This window comes from Rhinoderma darwinii, chromosome 10 (assembly GCF_050947455.1).
Source record: "Rhinoderma darwinii isolate aRhiDar2 chromosome 10, aRhiDar2.hap1, whole genome shotgun sequence".
Taxonomy (NCBI): Eukaryota; Metazoa; Chordata; class Amphibia; order Anura; family Rhinodermatidae; genus Rhinoderma; species Rhinoderma darwinii.
In genome coordinates, this window is record NC_134696.1 from 14,993,824 (window position 1) to 15,013,934 (window position 20,111).

General features: G+C 40.9%; 1 protein-coding gene across 1 annotated transcript; it reads left to right on the forward strand.

The window, feature by feature from the left end:
• The first annotated feature begins 1,637 nt into the window (after window positions 1-1,637).
• Window positions 1,638-12,193, forward strand: LOC142662493 (nicotinamide N-methyltransferase-like). Its single transcript, XM_075840701.1, has 3 exons — window positions 1,638-1,788; window positions 4,473-4,680; window positions 11,770-12,193. The coding sequence occupies exons 1-3, from the start codon at window positions 1,638-1,640 to the stop codon at window positions 12,191-12,193; spliced, it is 783 nt and encodes a 260-aa protein (XP_075696816.1).
• The last annotated feature ends 7,918 nt before the right edge of the window (window positions 12,194-20,111 follow it).

Sequence of the window (20,111 nt, forward strand, 5' to 3'; positions counted from 1 at the left end):
TGTCTAGTACACTGTATAAATTACCCTTTGCTTTATACTCCCTAACTGGAGCGCGCCATTATTTGCATCATTTGTGTCGAGTACACTATATAAATGTATTTTATTCATGTTATGTCATGCGTTGAAGCTAATATCTATTTTTAATTTTGATTTTAATTTATTTATTTACATTTAGTTAAAAAAAAAATCCTCTATGGTTCAGAACGTTGGCTTTTATATTAATTTTGTACGCTATATGCACTCAGACAACACTTAGTGCCCAGCCATACTACTTATAATCAAACTACACAGAACGGGGTACAGGATATCATAGAGGATTACATTGATAAACCACAATACTGGTCACCATTTGATTTTTACTTTTTTGTTGCAGTTTTACTCTCTCTTGCTGCAGCAATTTTTTTCTTATTTGATTTAAAGGATTATTGCAAAGTTTTATAACAATGTTACATCTATTACGATTATAGATTATATTAGGAATGTATAGTTCTTTCTGATTCGTGTTCCTTTAAATTGTGGTCACGTCAGTGCAGCTCAAAATGAATTATTTAGGCTTTTCACTCTAAATTATGCTCCTTGTCACATAGGTCACTTGATTCATGTTACAAAAAAAGAAACAAAAGAAGAGTTATGACATTTACTTTTATAGTGTGGTGCAACCTGGTGTTTAAAGTGTATAGCAATGAGGAGGCCGACCCAATAAGCTGAGTGCTGGTGGACAAGTATGGTCAGTCACCCACCCAACAGCCAGGTCTCAGCCTATAGAAAAAGCTTCCTGCCCAGCTTGTCAGGTAAGGAGAAGAGACTCTACAGTAGTATGAGAGTATAGCTTCTTCTCAGCTTGTTAGGACTATAAACTCTGCATCCTGACAGCAGATATGAACCCTGCACATATCCACTCAGTCTTCATGCTTTTATTTTTTTATGTTTTCTATGGTTTCCAAAGGAGTGCATACTATGGATGTCACACCAGAGGTGTAGCTAAAGACTCATGTGCCCCGATGCAAAAATTCTTCTTGGGCCTCCCAAATACTCTTCATGGTCAACGGTCCTCCTAAGTAACGCAACGATGCAGCAATAGCAGCAAGGGGCGTTGCTAAGGTCATAAAAAAGTCAGGGGCAATAGCTTCTGGTGTGGGAGGCCGTGGGCAATTGCGACCCCTATCGCTACGCCACTGTGTCACACACTATATGTCTTCACTACTCTGCATCCCATGTTACCTCACTGCAGGGAAAGTAAGAAAAGACTATATTGTCAGCGGTCAGAGGGGAAAGAAAGCTGAATCTGCTCAAACCCTGACCCCAGCAGCACAGAATAGCAGCAGCACCAAGAGGGACACAGGGAAGTAAAAAAATAAAAAGATGAGAAAGGTATTTTGTCTGCAAGTTTCTTGTTGTTTTTCTTTGTCTCATTGTTACTTTAACAATAAAATAGATTTGTTTATTTAAAGATCATTATTTCTCTATGTGAATTTATTATAACACAAGTTCCCATGACCGGCTCATGAATATAATAAGTCATCATGAGATAAGTTATTCTTAGTAACAAACTTTGTAAATTGAATCCTGGTGATTATATAAAGACCTTGTGCCCCGGTCTAGAGGTAGTCACCCCGTCTGTGATACAGGAGTAGATGATGGATTCCAGTCCCCATAAGTTCTATCATGAACATGACTTTGATTCCAGACAACATCTAGAGCAGTACTATTCAGATAAACCTGACATGGCCTTTGGAGATGACACCTTGAAATTTATCATTGAAAATCTTAGACAACTTTTCACAGTGGGTATGTATCCTGATTTCATTGACGTGTATATTATTGTATGTTTAATTGACTTAAAATATTGTAACAACTGAATATAAGTTTAGCAAATTATTATTTTTTTGGGTATGTGTGGGGTCAGAGGAGGCGACTACATTGCCCCAGTCATCTGAAAAATACCAAGGAGCAGAGTAAAGCCCTGGTCATTGAATATTTTGAAAAAAGTCTCAGGTTTTAGTAAAATCATTGTTTTTAAGGGTATGTTCACACGGGGTATGTTTGGCCGTTTTTGGGGCCGTAAACGTCCCAAAAAACGGCTGAAAAATCAGACGGGGCATTTTTTACATGGCCGTTTATAAAAAACGGCACGTAAAAAGACACCCGCGAAAAAGAAGTGCATGTCACTTCTTGAGCCGTTTTTGGAGCCTTTTTTCATTGACTATAGAAAAATAGATCCAAAAACGGCTGTAAAATACGCCACGAACAACGCGAGTTCCAAAAAAAACGGCTGAAAATCAGGAGCTTTTGTCCCTTGAAAACAGCTCCCTATTTTCAGACGTTTTTTAGTAAGCGTGTGCACATACCCTAACTCTGTATTCTCCAAAACCCTGCAAATCTTTTGGGGAATAATGAAGGACAACTAAATTACCATTGCTTAACCCCTTAAGGACTGGCCTATTTTCGGCTTTCAAAACCAAGCTATATATATTTTTTTTTTATTGGCGTATTTTGAGAGGCATAATTTTTTTCGGCGACGTAGCTGTATGATGGATTGTGTCTTTGCTGGAGGAGTTGTAGTTTTTATTGCCACCATTTTGAGGTACATACAATCAGTTTGTTTATCTTTGTACATTTGTTAGGATAAAATCGAGAGAAAAAATAATTTCTGTCATTTTTTGTGTTTTTTATGGTGTTTAGAACATGATATATATATATATATATATATATATATATATATATATATATATATATATATATATAACTTTAATTTAAGGGACAATACAAGTGCGGCTGTGCCAAATTTAAATATATATTTTTCAAAATTTTTGATTTATTGCACAATAAAAGCAATTTTTATTAAAAAAAAATAATTTTCGTGTAACCCTTTTTTATTTTTCCATCAACATAGCTGTATGATGGATTATTTATTCTCAGTGGAGTTTTAGTTTTTATTGTACCTTTTTGGGGTGCATATCATTTATTGAATAACTTTTATACCTTTTTTGGGGGGGGGGGCAGGGGGAGATGGGTTAAAAAGGCTAATATGTCACCGTTTTTGGTTTTTTTATGCAATGCGCAGTACAATATAATTAATATGTTTAAACAAATGTGGTGGTGCCTGGTATAATGCTTTGGAATAATTAGGGACATCGATGAGTTAAAGGCTGGGATCAGAAGTTTCTCTGACCTCGGTCATTACAGCAGGAGCCCGGCAGTCAACCACCTCCGGGCTCCTGCTGCTGATCACATAGGCACAGATCCCCTACCTGCGCGATGACCATGATGTACCTGTATGTCATGGTGTCTTTACTTAAGGCTCTCCATGATGTAAAAGTGTGTCATGGCGGCTTAGGATGTTAAATCTGCTGTTATCTGACAATTTGCGCTACTGTCATTTTCTGACTTCTTCCAACTATGTTATTGCTGTTTAATAAAAAAGCTCCATACTTGGAAACTGAATGGACCGACAATCATTTTCTGCTCAGGTTCCACTAATGGCAGAAATAATATAATTTTTCCATCATTCTCATATTTATAGGTTGTTGTCATATTGGGATGGAGATGTCACTTTCTTTGTCACATTAGACAGCACATGAATGACAGCTCAGCAGGTTTATTAATTGGGAGATTCTGCACAGGGTCAGGTCCAGTCACATCACAAGAACTCAAATACTAAAAGGGGCAAAATGTCATCATAAGGTAGATCCAGAAAAAATGTGTAGGAAAAGCTAACAGAGGTCACAGCTATGTAGTATAGTCTAGAAATCAGAAACCACAGGTGTCATTAGTGAAACTCTAGATATGATTCTTCAATAACACCGAAGGAACCAAAATGAAGCTCATAAATTCTTAAAGAGTAGACTTTATTTTCTAAAAAATGTTTTCAATACAATAATGTCTACTCCTAGGATTTCTGAGACTGCATAATGAGTTTAATTGAAGATCTGTACTTATATCTTCCTTTTGGACACCTTATCAGTATTTCTGTGTTACTAGTGTGTTGTCTTAGAATATGATATCCAGTCAGGTGGGTCTATATATGGACTATATTACACAGGAGCGCCCCATGTTTGCTTACTCCTATTTCCAGATGAACAGCTACACCCCTGGTTATTGAGGACACATAGGGTAAACTATATATTATCCCATCAGATGAGCACCTCACCTTAATATTCAATTGAAGACTTTTGGATGGTTCTACTTACTGACCCACGAGCCTTCCTTCTCCTTTCTAGACCTCTAACTAAATAATTATAACTTTGGAGGGACTGCTCATAATGTACTAGTGAGAAGTATGACATAAATATCACCAAATCTCTCCCTATAAAACATTTAAAGATTAGTTTACCTGTTGTTTTATTTTGGGTATTGCCCAATTATTATATAGTTTGCTAGAAGTGATACAGACATATGTCCTTGTTTGTTCAAATAATCTGTGAGGGTTTAACGAATTGGATGATTCAGTATTCCAATTTTTTTTTCTGCAGCTCATATTAATGGAGATATCTTGATTGACCTCAGTATTGGTTCCTTAGTACATCATCTATATTCAGCCTGTGAGTTTTTCAAAAAAATCATAGTCCTGAAGGTCAATAACAGATGCATCATGGAGCTGAAGAGATGGGTGGATGAACGTACGGGGGCATTTTATTGGGGCCACACATCAACATTCCTTAAAGGGAAAGAAGAAAACAGGTGATGTTTTTGTCCAAATATCAAGAGGAAACCACTGTCATTGTGATTGTTGCTCCTGATTAGAGATGAGCGAACCGGGACAACCGAACCCGGTTTCGGTCCGAACTTCCGGAAAAGTTCGGTTCACAGTGAATCCGAACTTCACCGGGTTCGGCCGAACCCGTTTTGACCGAACCCGGTCAAAAATATGATACAAATCGGCAGCCACTTATCTCTATCAATCACTGATAGAGAAAAGAGGCTGCTGATTAAAAATTAAATAAAAAGCATTTCGTACGTACCTGGTCGTTGTCTTGGTGACGAGTCCCACTTCTTCCTCCAGTCCGACCTTCTTTTCTGACGCGGCAGCCTGTGATTGGCTGCAGAGGCCTCTGCAGCCTGTGATTGGCTGCAGAGGCCTCTGCAGCCCGTGATTGGCTGCAGCGCTCACATGGGCTGCATCGTCATCAAGGAATGTCGGGCCGGATGTCGCGAGGGACGCGTCACCAAGGCAACGACCAGGAGACCGGACTGGAGGAAGCAGGGAGTTCCCGGTAAGTATGAACGTCTTTTTTTCTTTACAGGTACTCTATATTGTTATCGGTAGTCACTGTCCAGGGTGCTGAAACAGTTACTGCCGATCAGTTAACTCTTTCAGCACCCTGGAGAGTGACTATTTACTGACGTCGCCTAGCAACGCTGCCGTAATGACGGGTGCACACATGTAGCCACCCGTCCTTACAGGGCCTCATGCACACGACCGTAAAAACACCCGTTATTACGGGTCGTAATTACGACCCGAAATAGTGGGCCCATAGACTTCTGTTAGCCACGGGTACCTTCCCGTTTTCTCACGGGAAGGTGCCCGTGCCGTTAAAAAGATAGAACATGTTCTATTTTTTTATTTTACGGGCCGTGCTCGTAATTCCGACTCGTAATTACGAGCATGGCCAGCCACGGGCAGCCGGCCGCTTTTGCGAGCCGTGCTGTCATTATAAGGGTATGTTCACATGACAGCGTCCGTTACGGCTGAAATTGCGGGGATGTTTCCGCCTGAAAACATAACCGTAATTTCAGCCGTTACGGCATGTGCAGGCGCTTGAACGCCGCGTCTATTACGGACGTAATTGGCGCTGCTATTCATTGGAGTCAATGAATAACGGCTCCAATTACGGCCAAAGAAGTGACAGGTCACTTCTTTGACGCGGGCGTCTATTTACGCGCCGTCATTTGACAGCGGCGCGTAAATATACGCCTCGTGTGAACAGACAAACGTCTGCCCATTGCTTTCAATGGGCAGATGTTTGTCAGCGCTATCGAGGCGCTATTTTCATACGTAATTCGGGGCAAAAACGCCCGATTTACGTCCGTAATTAGTGCGTGTGAACATACCCTAAGGGTGTGTTCACATGCACTAATTACGGACGTAATTCGGGCGTTTTTGCCCCGAATTACGCCCGAAAATAGCGCCTCGATAGCGCTGACAAACATCTGCCCATTGAAAGCAATGGGCAGACGTTTGTCTGTTCACACGAGGCGTATATTTACGCGCCACTGTCAAATGACGGTGCGTAAATAGACGCCCGCGTCAAAGAAGTGACTGGTCACTTCTTTGGCCGTAATTGGAGCCGTTTTTCATTGACTCCATTGAATAGCAGCGCCAATTACGTCCATAATGGACGTGGCGTTCAAGCGCCTGCACATGCCGTTACGGCTGAAATGACGGGGATGTTTTCAGGCGGAAACATCCCCGTAATTTCAGCCGTTACGGACGCTGTCATGTGAACATACCCTAATTATAGCAGCACGGCCCGTAAAATAGAAAAATAGAACATGTTCTATTTTTTTAACGGCACGGGCACCTTCCCGTGAGAAAACGGGAAGGTACCCGTGGGTAACAGAAGTATATGAGCCCGTTATTGCGGGTCGTAATTACGACCCGCAATAACGGGTGTTTTTACGGTCGTGTGCATAATGGGAGCACGGCTTGGAAAAACGACCGGCTGCCTGTGGCCGGCCATGCTCATCTCCTGAAATACTCTGTGCTGCCTTAAACTCTGTGGACAGGTCAGGATCCTGATTCTTTTAAATGCTGCTAGGGAACCCGCTCGATCCACTATATAAGGCTGCGCTACAGTGCAGCATTTAAAAGAAACAGGATCCTGACCTGTCCACAGAGTTTAAGGCAGCACAGAGTATTTCAGGAGATGAGCGTGCAGATTCAGTGCTGCTGTGAACTCTGCTCTTACCATTACGTAGCTCTCAGTCTGTTACCTCTCCTCCACTACTGTCCTCAATAACACCTTCATGATTGGCAAGTCACCACGTAACGGTAAGAGCAGAGTTCACAGCAGCACAGAGTATTTCAGGAGATGAGCGTGCGGATCTTGTGCGCGGTGGTGACTTGCCAATCATGTGAAGGTGTTCTTGAGGACAGGAGTAGAGGAGAGGTAACAGACTGAGAGCTACGTAATGGTAAGAGCAGAGTTCACAGCAGCACAGAATATTTCAGGAGAGGAGCGTGCAGATTCTGTGCTGCTGTGAACTCTGCTCTTACCATTACGTAGCTCAGTCTGTTACCTCTCCTCCACTCCTGTCCTCAATAACACCTTCACATGATTGGCAAGTCACCACCCCGCACAAGATCCGCACGCTCATCTCCTGAAATACTCTGTGCTGCTGTGAACTCTGCTCTTACCATTACGTGGTGACTTGCCAATCATGTGAAGGTGTTCTTGAGGACAGGAGTGGAGGAGAGGTAACAGACTGAGAGCTACATAATGGTAAGAGCAGAGTTCACAGCAGCACAGAATATTTCAGGAGGGGAGCGTGCAGATTCTGTCCTGTTGTGAACTCTGCTCTTACCATTACATAGCTCAGTCTGTTACCTCTCCTCCACTCCTGTCCTCAATAACACCTTCACATGATTGGCAAGTCACCACCCCGCACAAGATCCGCACGCTCATCTCCTGAAATACTCTGTGCTGCTGTGAACTCTGCTCTTACCATTAGGTGGTGACTTGCCAATCATGTGAAGGTGTTCTTGAGGACAGGAGTGGAGGAGAGGTAACAGACTGAGAGCTACATAATGGTAAGAGCAGAGTTACCAGCAGCACTGAATCTGCATGCTCATCTCCTGAATGCTCTGTGCTGCCTTAAACTCTATGGACAGGTCAGGATCCTGTTTCTTTTAAATGCTGCACTATAGCGCAGCCTTATATAGTGGATCGAGCGGGTTCCCCAGCAGCATTTAAAAGAAACAGTGTGTGTGTTTGGGTATGTGTCTTTGTCTGTTTTTGTTTTTATATGTGTGTTTGTGTATATGTGTGTTTATGTGTGTTTGTGTATATATGGGTGTGTTTGTGTATATGTGTTTGTGTATATGTTTGTGTATATGTGTGTGTGTGTGTGTGTGTGTGTGTGTATATATGGGTGTATGTGTATATGTTTGTGTGTAGATGTTTGTGTGTGTGTGTTTTTGTATATGTGTGTGTTTGTGTATATGGGTGTGTGTTTATGTGTGTGTTTGTGTATATATGGGTGTGTTTGTGTATATGTGTTTGTGTATATGTGTTTGTGTATATGTGTGTGTATATATGGGTGTATTTGTGTATATGTTTGTGTGTGTGTGTTTTTGTATATGTGTGTGTTTGTGTATATGGGTGTGTTTGTTTATATGTGTATATGTGTGTTTGTGTATATGTGTGTGTTTGTGTATGGTTGTTTGTTTGTGTGTGCGTGTATATATGTGTGTAGGTGAGTAGAAGTATTGGTATTGTTCACATTGATAACTGTTTTTTTATGTTGTTGCAGATTTTGATGTACCGATTGGACTACATCTTCGATTCGTTGGACTACTGCGTAGATCTACGTTTTTTCAAATTTTAATAAAATGGTTAACGAGGGTTTTGTTGGGGATTTCTTATTTCAATAAAAAAAAATTGTCTTTGTGTTTTTTTTAAACTTTATTAGTGCCTAGATAATGGCAGTTGGCTGATTGACAGCGTCCATTATTAAGGCGGTACTTAGTGTTAGCCGGTGCAGAGGCTAGCACTAACCACCCATTATTACCCTGGTACCCACCACCACCAGGGGTGCCGGGAAGAGCTTGGTACGATCCGGTACCCAACCATCTGTTGTGATGGTCGGGTACTCGGGCGGCCGTAGGCTGGTATTATGAGGCTGGGAAGGGCCAAAAACAGTGGACCTTCCCTCCCTTGTAATGCTAGGCTGCTGCTGCTGTGTTGTATCGGGCTGGTTATAAAAATGGAGGGGAACCCACATCGTTTTTTTTTTAAATTTAACAAATTTAACAATAGACGTTGGGTCCCCCACATTTTTAATAACCAGCCATATACAAGGCCGCAGCAGTCTGGCATTACATGGGTGGGAAGGGCCACTGGTTTTGTCCATTCCCAGGCTAATAACACTGTGTTGTATGTGGCTGGTTATGATAAATTGGGTGGGATTTTTAAAAAAAAAAAAATAATAAAATAAATAATTTAAAAAAATGACGTGGGGTCCCCCCCCCACTTTTATAACCAGCCAGATACAACACAGCAGTAGCAGCCTAGCATTACAAGGGTGGGAAGGTCCACTGTTTTTGGCCCTTCCCAGCCTCATGATACCAGCCTGCGGCCGCCCCAGAGCCCGACCATCACAACAGATGGTCGGGTACTGGATCGTACCTGGCTCTTCCCGGCACCCCTGGTGGTGGTGGGTACCGGGGTAATAATGGTGGTTAGTGTTAGCCTCTGCACCGGCTAACACTAAGCCTCGCCTTAGTAATGGATGTTGTCACTCAGACAGCGGCCATTACTAAAGTGGTAGTAATAAAATTTGAAAAGAAAAAGACAAAGATATAGATAAAATATTTTATTGAAATAAAGCACCCCCAACACAACCCTCATTAACCATTTTATTGTAGAAAAAAAACCGTCTTCGAAGTAGTCCTCGAAACCGACGTAGTCCAAACACCAAACCTGTAAAAAAAAATAATAATGAAATAAAACATGCCGTAGGCTTAGATTCAGTTTAATGTGTGATACTGACTGTTATACCATGTATAGAAGCCTGCCGCGAAGTTGACTTAGATACAGGGCACCAGCAGACAGTATCATACATGGCCATACAGACATATATACAAACAAACATACATGCAAACATACATACTTACATATATACAAACATACATACATACATATATACAAACATACAACCATGCACATATATACATGCAAACATACACACATATATACATACATACATGCAAACTATCATACATACATGCATACACACACACATGAAAACATACATACATACAAAAAAACATGCAAAGATACATACATACATATATACAAGCATGCACAAATATACATGCAAACATAAATACATGCAAACATAATTACATACATGCACATATATAAACATGCATGCAAACATACATGCAAAAATAAAAACATGCAAACATACATGACAACATACATACATGCAAACATACATACATACATGCAAATATATACATGCAAATATACATACAAACATGCACATATATACATACATGCCAACATACATGCAAACATACATGCACATATATACATACATACATACATGACAACATACATACATGACAACATACATGCATGCAAATATACATTCATGCAAACATACATACATACATACATACATGCAAATATACATACAAACATGCACATATATACATACATGCTAACATACATGCAAACATACATGCACATATATACATACATACATGACAACATACATACATGCAAACATACATACATATATACATGCAAACATACATAAATGCAAACATACATACATGCACATATATACATGCAAATATACATACACACATGCACATATATACATACATGCCAACATACATACATACATGACAACATACATACATGCAAACATACATACATGCAAACATACACACATGCAAACATACATACATACATGCAAATGTATACATGCAAATATACATACAAACATGCACATATATACATACATGCAAACATACATGCACATATATACATACATACATGACAACATACATACATACATACATACATACATACATACATGACAACATACATACATGACAACATACATACATGCAAACATACATTCATGCAAACATACATGCAAACATACATACATACAAATATACATTCATGCAAACATACATGCAAACAAACATACATACATGCAAATATATACATGCAAATATACATACACACATGCACATATATACATACATGCCAACATACATGCAAACATACATGCACATATATACATACATACATACATGACAACATACATACATGCCCAAAAAAAAAAATAATAAGTTCATACTTACTTTCCTCCTGTCCGGCCTCCAGCGATGACGTTTCATCCATGTCGCCGCTGCAGCCTGTGATTGGCTGCAGAGGCGGTCACGTGGGATTAAGCGTCATCCTGACGTGCGTGACCGCCACTACAGTCTGTGATTGGCTGCAGCGGCGAAAGGAATGAAACGTCATCGCTGGAGGCCGGACAGGAGGAAAGTAAGTATGAACATATTATTTTTATTTTTTTATTACATTAAAATTTAATTTTCCGCGCGCCGATCATGTACTGTCAAGGTTGCTAAAAGAGTTAGTGCAGCCCATTAACTCTATCAGCACCCTGGACAGTAGCATGCTCGGCGCACGGAAATGACAGGTTCGGTCCGAACTAGTTCGGTCCGAATCAAACTTTTTTGTGAAATTCGGCGAACTAGCCGAACCGAACTTTTGAAAAGTTCGCTCATCTCTACTCCTGATACAACAAAGGAGGTTCACAAAAATGTGTGCTCTGTTAATACTGAAGTCAAACTTAAAAATTCTATTACACGCAGTTAAATATTCTTATCTGTAGGGGGCAATATCATATAAATGAATCCTTTAAAATCACAGTATAAGCCTGACACTTAGTGCATCAGCATTGGAATATTTCAAGATTTACCTCTAGTATTGCAAGTCAATTGTCCAGTGCTAACTCCTGAGCCACCATGTTGATGTTGACTGTGGGTCAATCACTTTCCTTGTCTTTTTTATTTTCCAGTGACCAGTTTGAGGACAAAGAAGGAAAACTGAGATCAGCCATTCAACATGTTGTGAAATGCGTCCTGGAGAAAGAGAATATAACAGACCCGCTGGTCTTACCACCAGCCGATTGTGTCCTTAGTACTGGTCTTCTGGATGTTATCAGCAAAGATCAAGATGATTACATCAGATATATGAGGAAGTTCTCTAGGTTGCTGAAACCTGGAGGACACCTGATAATAATTGGGGTTTTAGATGCAACATATTTCACAGTTGGGAAAGACACGTTCCATGTTTTCACATATGATGAGGATTTTATCAGGAAAGCTCTAGTTGGAGAAGGTTTTATCATTGATGACTGTAATGTCAAGGAGAGCATGGCTGTGAGTGACATTACTGACTATAAGGGTTTCATATATATTGCAGCTCACAAGGAGAAGTAGGTTGAAACTCACAAAGTCTGCTTGTCATTACTTAATATGTTAAGCTTAAAAAGATCTAACAATCAAAATCAGGGGTTCTGTGGTGGTGGTTTGGTTATAGTTGGGACTCACTATGCAGCACAGTGGTTGGTATCTTAAGCTAGCGATATCCATGTTATAGACATCTTATATAGTTTTTGAGGCAACACTGATAAACAGTAATATATTGAGTGTATACATTTCTTGTCTCTTTGTGCAATATGTATTGCCATTTCATTAGATACTCTATTATTTGCTGCTATTTTTTGTACTGTACTGGTGTGATAAGCTGCTCTATATGTTGTAGTCCCCCCACCACTACCATGTTGTTTTAAGTTTGTTTGTTATTTTTTTTAGGTTGTGCTGGCTATTGTTTTTACTATTTGTGATTAAATATAATAAAAATCTTTTTGCATTTTACCTATGGTGTACTCATATGTTATTACAGTACTAAATGGTAGTATCTGTATATGTACACTACTGTTAAAAAGTTTAGGGTCACTTATAAATTTCCTTATTTTTGAAAGAAAAGCACAGTTTTTTTCAATGAAGATAACATTAAATTGATCAGAAATACACTCTATACATTGTTAACGTGGTAAATGACTATTCTAGCTGCAAACGTCTGGTTTCTAATGCAATATCAACATAGGTGTATAGAGGCCCATTTCCAGCAACCATCACTCCAGTGTTCTAATGGTACATTGTGTTTGCTAACTGTGTTAGAAGGCTAATGGATGATTAGAAAACACTTGAAAACCCTTGTGCAATTATGTTAGCACCGCTGTAAACAGTTTTGCTGTTTAGAGGAGCTATAAAACTGACCTTCCTTTGAGCTAGTTGAGAATCTGGAGCATTACATTTGTGGGTTCGATTAAACTCTCCAAATGGCTAGAAAAAGAGAGCTTTCATGTGAAACTCGACAGTCTATTCTTGTTCTTAGAAATGAAGACTATTCCATGCGAGAATTGCCAAGAAACTGAAGATTTCCTACAACGGTGTGTACTACTCCCTTCAGAGGACAGCACAAACAGGCTCTAACCAGAGTAGAAAGAGAAGTGGGAGGCCCCGCTGCACAACTGAGCAACAAGACAAGTACATTAGAGTCTCTAGTTTGAGAAATAGATGCCTCACAGGCCCTCAACTGGCAGCTTCATTAAATAGTACCCGCAAAATGCCAGTGTCAACGTCTACAGTGAAGAGGCAACTCCGGGATGCGGGGCCTTCAGGGCAGAGTGGAAAAGAAAAAGCCATATCTGAGACTGGCTAATAAAAAGGAAAAGATTAATATGGGCAAACTAGGAGAGAGAGAAAAAGACACGGCGCCACATAGTGCAATAAAAACAGGATAAAAAAATGGAGCTACTAATATAAAAAAAGTGCTCACCTTCAGTTGTAAACACAGGCAGGTGTCACAACAGGACGAGAGATGAATATAGCTGCTGCCGGGTCCGTTGCACAACAAAACGAAGTTTGCTGTCAGGAAACAGTAAAAAGGAGTAGAAAAATGTACCAAAGGCGCTGCTAATAATGGCAAAGTTAGGTGATTAAAGCATTAAAAGTATTTATTAACAGTGGATAGGCTACGCGTTTCAATGCCGGACCGGCGTCTTCATCAGGCCAATACACACAGTGCGATTAACAAAGGTTTAAATACAGATAACATGAATAACAATTAGCTCACAATCGGAAAAAAGAACCGCCAAAAAAGCGCAGTCACCAGATCTCAACCCCATAGAACTGTTGTGGGAGCAGCTTGACCATATGGTACGCAAGAAGTGCCCATCAAGCCAATCCAACTTGTGGGAGGGGCTTCTGGAAGCATGGGGTGAAATTTCTCCCGATTAGCTCAGCAAATTAACAGCTAGAATGCCAAAGGTCTGCAATGCTGTAATTGCTGCAAATGGAGAATTCTTTGACGAAAGCAAAGTTTGAAAGAGAAAATTATTATTTCAAATAAAAATAATTATTTCTAAACTTGTCAATGTCTTGACTATATTTTTTCGTCATTTTGCAACTCATTTGATAAATATAAGTGTGAGTTTTCATGGAAAACACAAAATTGTCTGGGTGACCCCAAACTTTTGAACGGTATATATATACAGTGAAGGAAATAAGTATTTGATCCCTTGCTGATTTTGTAAGTTTGCCCACTGTCAAAGACATGAACAGTCTAGAATTTTTAGGCTAGGTTAATTTTACCAGGGAGAGATAGATTATATAAAAAAAAAAAAAGAAAATCACATTGTCAAAATTATATATATTTATTTGCATTGTGCACAGAGAAATAAGTATTTGATCCCTTTGGCAAACAAGACTTAATACTTGGTGGAAAAACCCTTGTTGGCAAGCATAGCAGTCAGACGTTTTTTGTAGTTGATGATGAGGTTTGCACACATGTTAGATGGAATTTTGGCCCACTCCTCTTTGCAGATCATCTGTAAATCATTAAGATTTCGAGGCTGTTGCTTGGCAACTCGGATCTTCAGCTCCCTCCATAAGTTTTCGATGGGATTAAGGTCTGGAGACTGGCTAGGCCACTCCATGACCTTAATGTGCTTCTTTTTGAGCCACTCCTTTGTTGCCTTGGCTGTATGTTTCGGGTCATTGTCGTGCTGGAAGACCCAGCCACAAGCCATTTTTAATGTCCTGGTGGAGGGAAGGAGGTTGTCACTCAGGATTTGACGGTACATGGCTCCATCCATTCTCACATTGATGCGGTGAAGTAGTCCTGTGCCCTTAGCAGAGAAACACCCCCAAAACATAATGTTTCCACCTCCATGCTTGAACGTGGGGACGGCGTTCTTTGGGTCATAGGCAGCATTTCTCTTCCTCCAAACACGGCGAGTTGAGTAAATGCCAAAGAGCTCAATTTTAGTCTCATCTGACCACAGCACCTTCTCCCAATCACTCTCAGAATCATCCAGATGTTCATTTGCAAACTTCAGACGGGCCTGTACATGTGCATTCCTGAGCAGGGGGACCTTGCGGGCACTGCAGGATTTTAATCCATTACGGCGTAATGTGTTACCAATGGTTTTCTTGGTGACTGTGGTCCCAGCTGCCTTGAGATCATTAACAAGTCCCCCCCCGTGTAGTTTTCGGCTGAGCTCTCACCTTCCTCAGGATCAAGGGTACCCCACGAGGTGAGATTTTGCATGGAGCCCCAGATCGATGTCGATTGACAGTCATTTTGTATGTCTTCCATTTTCTTACTATTGCACCAACAGTTGTCTCCTTCTCACCCAGCGTCTTACTTATGGTTTTGTAGCCCATTCCAGCCTTGTGCAGGTCTATGATCTTGTCCCTGATATCCTTAGAAAGCTCTTTGGTCTTGCCCATGTTGTAGAGGTTAGAGTCAGACTGATTAATTGAGTCTGTGGACAGGAGTCTTTTATACAGGTGACCATTTAAGACAGCTGTCTTTAATGCAGGCACCAAGTTGATTTGGAGCGTGTAACTGGTCTGGAGGAGGCTGAACTCTTAATGGTTGGTAGGGGATCAAATACTTATTTCTCTGTGCACAATGCAAATAAATATATATAATTTTGACTATGTGATTTTCTTTTTTTTTTTTTTTTATATATAATCTATCTCTCACTGGTAAAATTAACCTAGCCTAAAAATTCTAGACTGTTCATGTCTTTGACAGTGGGCAAACTTACAAAATCAGCAAGGGATCAAATACTTATTTCCTTCACTGTATCTATATATATGTATGTGCATTGTACCATCTTCTTTACCCTAAAATATCCTGTAATAAATTTAGAAGATATTTCCTCCATTGACAGCTCTGGATCCAGAACCTCCCTCCATTGTTTCTTCTGATGGCAGGATAATTGATGTATTTCCAGACTGCTGTAATAAACAGTGTATTATATAAATAGGCAGTTGTGGAGCAATAGATAAAGATTATTAAAGCTGATGGATAAAAAGCCTTTTTCTTATTTAAAGCCAAGTTATTGAGATATGAAACTACCTGCATATGAATAAAGAACTCTATATATGGGACATTATACATATTCTGTATCTGTGAAAAAGAAATAACCTTGTCCTTATAGCAATCATATAACTGTGAAAAAGCGTTTAATCATTTTAACTCATCTTTTTAACGCCTTCCCGAGATCTGCCATATATATATATATATGTTGCACGCTGGGTGGGGGAGTATGGAGCGGCCTCACGGGCTGAGCCCGCCCCATAGAATGAGTGTGTCGGCTGTTTGTTCAGTCAACACTTCAGGGTAACGAGTGGCATCCCATTTAAGCACGATCCCGCTAGTTTAACCCGTTAAATGCCGCGGTCAATAGCGACCGAGGCATTTAAATGATTAGAAACCGGAGGGTGGCCCACTGCAAAGTTGCAACGGCCGCTATGCACAAGCCGTTGGTTGGAATGGCAGCCTGGAGGCCTGATGAAGGCCCTCAGCTTGGCCATCTTTGGACTCAAATGAAGCCCTGCCTCCAGAAGTGATTCATAGGAGGAGAGCGTCAGTATCATGATATACTGCAATACATTGGTATTGCAGTATATCATGCAAGTGATGCAACGATCGCTGATTCAAGTCCCATAGGCGGACATGTAATAAAAGTTTTTTTAAGACATTAAAATAAACTTTTTCCCATTTTCCCTCAAGCACAATGTAAAAAAAACATTATCATATCTGGTATCGATACATTCGTAAAGGTCTCAACTACTACAATATATCATTATTTAGTCCGCACGGTGAACACCGTAAAAATAAAACATTTTAAACGCCAGAATCGCTGTTTTTTGGTGACTTTGTCTTCTACAAAAAATGTAATAAAAAGTGATCAAAGAGTAACATGTAGCCCAAAATGCTACTAATAGAAACTACAGATCGCCTTGCAAAAAATAAGCCCTCATACCGCTGAATAAAATAAAATAAATAAGTTATGTCTCTCAGAATGTGGCAACAAAACTCAAATTTTATTTTGAACCATCAGTTTTTCCCTTGTAAAAGTAGTAAAACATAAAAAAACTATATAAATTTGGTATCGCTGTAATTAGAGATGAGCGAACCGGGACAACCGAACCCGGTTTCGGGCCGAACTTCCGGAAAAGTTCGGTTTGCAGCGAATCCGAACTTCACCGGGTTTGGCCGAACCCGTTTTGACCGAACCTGGTCAAAAATATTATACAAATCGGCAGCCACTTATCTCTATCAATCACTGATAGAGAAAAGAGGCTGCTGATTAAAAATAAAATAAAAAGCATTTCATATGTACCTGGTCGTTGTCTTGGTGAAGAGTCCCTCTTCTTCCTCCAGTCCGACCTTCTTTTCTTATGCGGCAGCCTGTGATTGGCTGCAGAGGCCTCTGCAGCCTGTGATTGGCTGCAGAGGCCTCTGCAGCCCGTGATTGGCTGCAGCGCTCACATGGGCTGCATCGTCATCAAGGAATGTCGGGCCAGATGTCGCGAGGGACGCGTCATCAAGGCAACGGCCAGGAGACCGGACTGGGGGAAGCAGGGAGTTCCCGGTAAGTATGAACGTCTTTTTTTTTTTTACAGGTACTCTATATTGTGATCGGTAGTCACTGTCCAGGGTGCTGAAACAGTTACTGCCGATCAGTTAACTCTTTCAGCACCCTGGAGAGTGACTATTTACTGACGTCACCTAGCAACGCTGCCGTAATGACGGGTGCACACATGTAGCCACCCGTCATTACGGGGCCTCATGCACACGACCGTAAAAACACCCGTTATTACGGGTCGTAATTACGACCCGAAATAGCGGGCCCATAGACTTCTGTTAGCCATGGGTACCTTCCCGTTTTCTCACGGGAAGGTGCCCGTGCCGTTAAAAAGATAGAACATGTTCAAATTTTTTATTTTACGGACCGTGCTCGTAATTACGACTCGTAATTACGAGCACGGCCGGCCACGGGCAGCCGGCCGCTTTTGCGAGCTGTGCTGTCATTATAAGGGTGTGTTCACACGCACTAATTACGGACGTAATTCGGGCATTTTTTTCCTCCGAATTACGCCCGAAAATAGCGCCTCAATAGCGTTAACAAACGTCTTCCCATTGAAAGCAATGGGCAGACGTTTGTCTGTTCACACGAGGCGTATATTTACGCGCCGCTGTCAAATGACGGCGCGTAAATAGACGCCCGCGTCAAAGAAGTGACCGGTCACTTCTTTGGCCGTAACTGGAGCCGTTATTCATTGACTCCAATGAATAGCTGCGCCAATTACGTCCGTAATAGACGCGGCGTTCAAGCGCCTGCACATGCCGTTATGGCTGAAATTACGGGGATGTTTTCAGGCGGAAACATCCCTGTAATTTCAGCCGTTACGGACGCTGTCATGTGAACATACCCCAATTATAGCAGCACGGCCCGTAAAATAGAAAAATAGAACATGTTCTATTTTTTTAACGGCACGGGCACCTTCCCGTGAGAAAACGGGAAGGTACCCGTGGGTAACAGAAGTCTATGAGCCCGTTATTGCGGGTCGTAATTACGACCCGCAATAATGGGTGTTTTTACGGTCGTGTGCATAATGGGAGCACGGCTCGGAAAAACGACCGGCTGCCTGTGGCCGGCCGTGCTCATCTCCTGAAATACTCTGTGCTGCCTTAAACTCTGTGGACAGGTCAGGATCCTGTTTCTTTTAAATGCTGCTAGGGAACCCGCTCGATCCACTATATAAGGCTGCGCTACAGTGCAGCATTTAAAAGAAACAGGATCCTGACCTGTCCACAGAGTTTAAGGCAGCACAGAGTATTTCAGGAGATGAGCGTGCAGATTCAGTGCTGCTGTGAACTCTGCTCTTACCATTATGTAGCTCTCATCTGTTACCTCTCCTCCTCTACTGTCCTCAATAACACCTTCATGATTGGCAAGTCACCACGTAATGGTAAGAGCAGAGTTCACAGCAGCACAGAGTATTTCAGGAGATGAGCGTGCGGATCTTGTGCGCGGTGGTGACTTGCCAATCATGTGAAGGTGTTCTTGAGGACAGGTAACAGACTGAGAGCTACGTAATGGTAAGAGCAGAGTTCACAGCAGCACAGAATATTTCAGGAGAGGAGCGTGCAGATTATGTGCTGCTGTGAACTCTGCTCTTACCATTACGTAGCTGTAAAAATAAAAACGTTATGGTTTTTGGAACGTGGGGAGGAAAAAACTAAATTGAAAATCCGAGAAATGGCTGCGGCGGGAAAGGGTTAATACATTTAATAAACATGGATATTGTGTTAGCAGCAACATCCTATCAAAATAGATCGGGAAATCATATTGTACACGTAACACTTTCCACACCTCTAACATGTCCCTAAAACAGAACGTGCTACGTATTCCTGAGGGCATATCGGGTTGTTTAGCATGGATCACCCCTAAAGTGTTAAAGGGGGAGAGAGAAGATTCCAACAAAGTGTTAGTAAATCTGTTATAGCCCTTGGCCCAGTCACATATGTACAGCCAAAGACAGACTCGATTATATAAGTGAACATGTGAGAGGTCTACCCCTTCTTGTGTTTTGTCTGCCATTAAACAGTGTAGAGATATACGTGGCCGTCTACCTTTCCATATAAATGTGGATAATCTCTTACTAATGTTTTAATATCTAGATTCTTCAGTACAAATGGAAGATTTTGTATTGGATATAACAAACGGGCAAAGCATCTTAATCAGGTAGCATTTACCTAGTGGAGGAAATAGGGAAATCTTCCAAACCGGACGTATTTATTTGTGTTTTAGGAGCAGCATACATTCACTGTTTGATCCGCATAAAGGGGTCATCAAAATATATTAAATTTAAAACTTGAAAAAGCCACGTCCTCCAAGAGAGCACATTCCTACAAAGTATATCGGTAGTGTAAGACAAGACATGAACCGCACATCCACAATATATACTTTGATCTATATTTATAAAC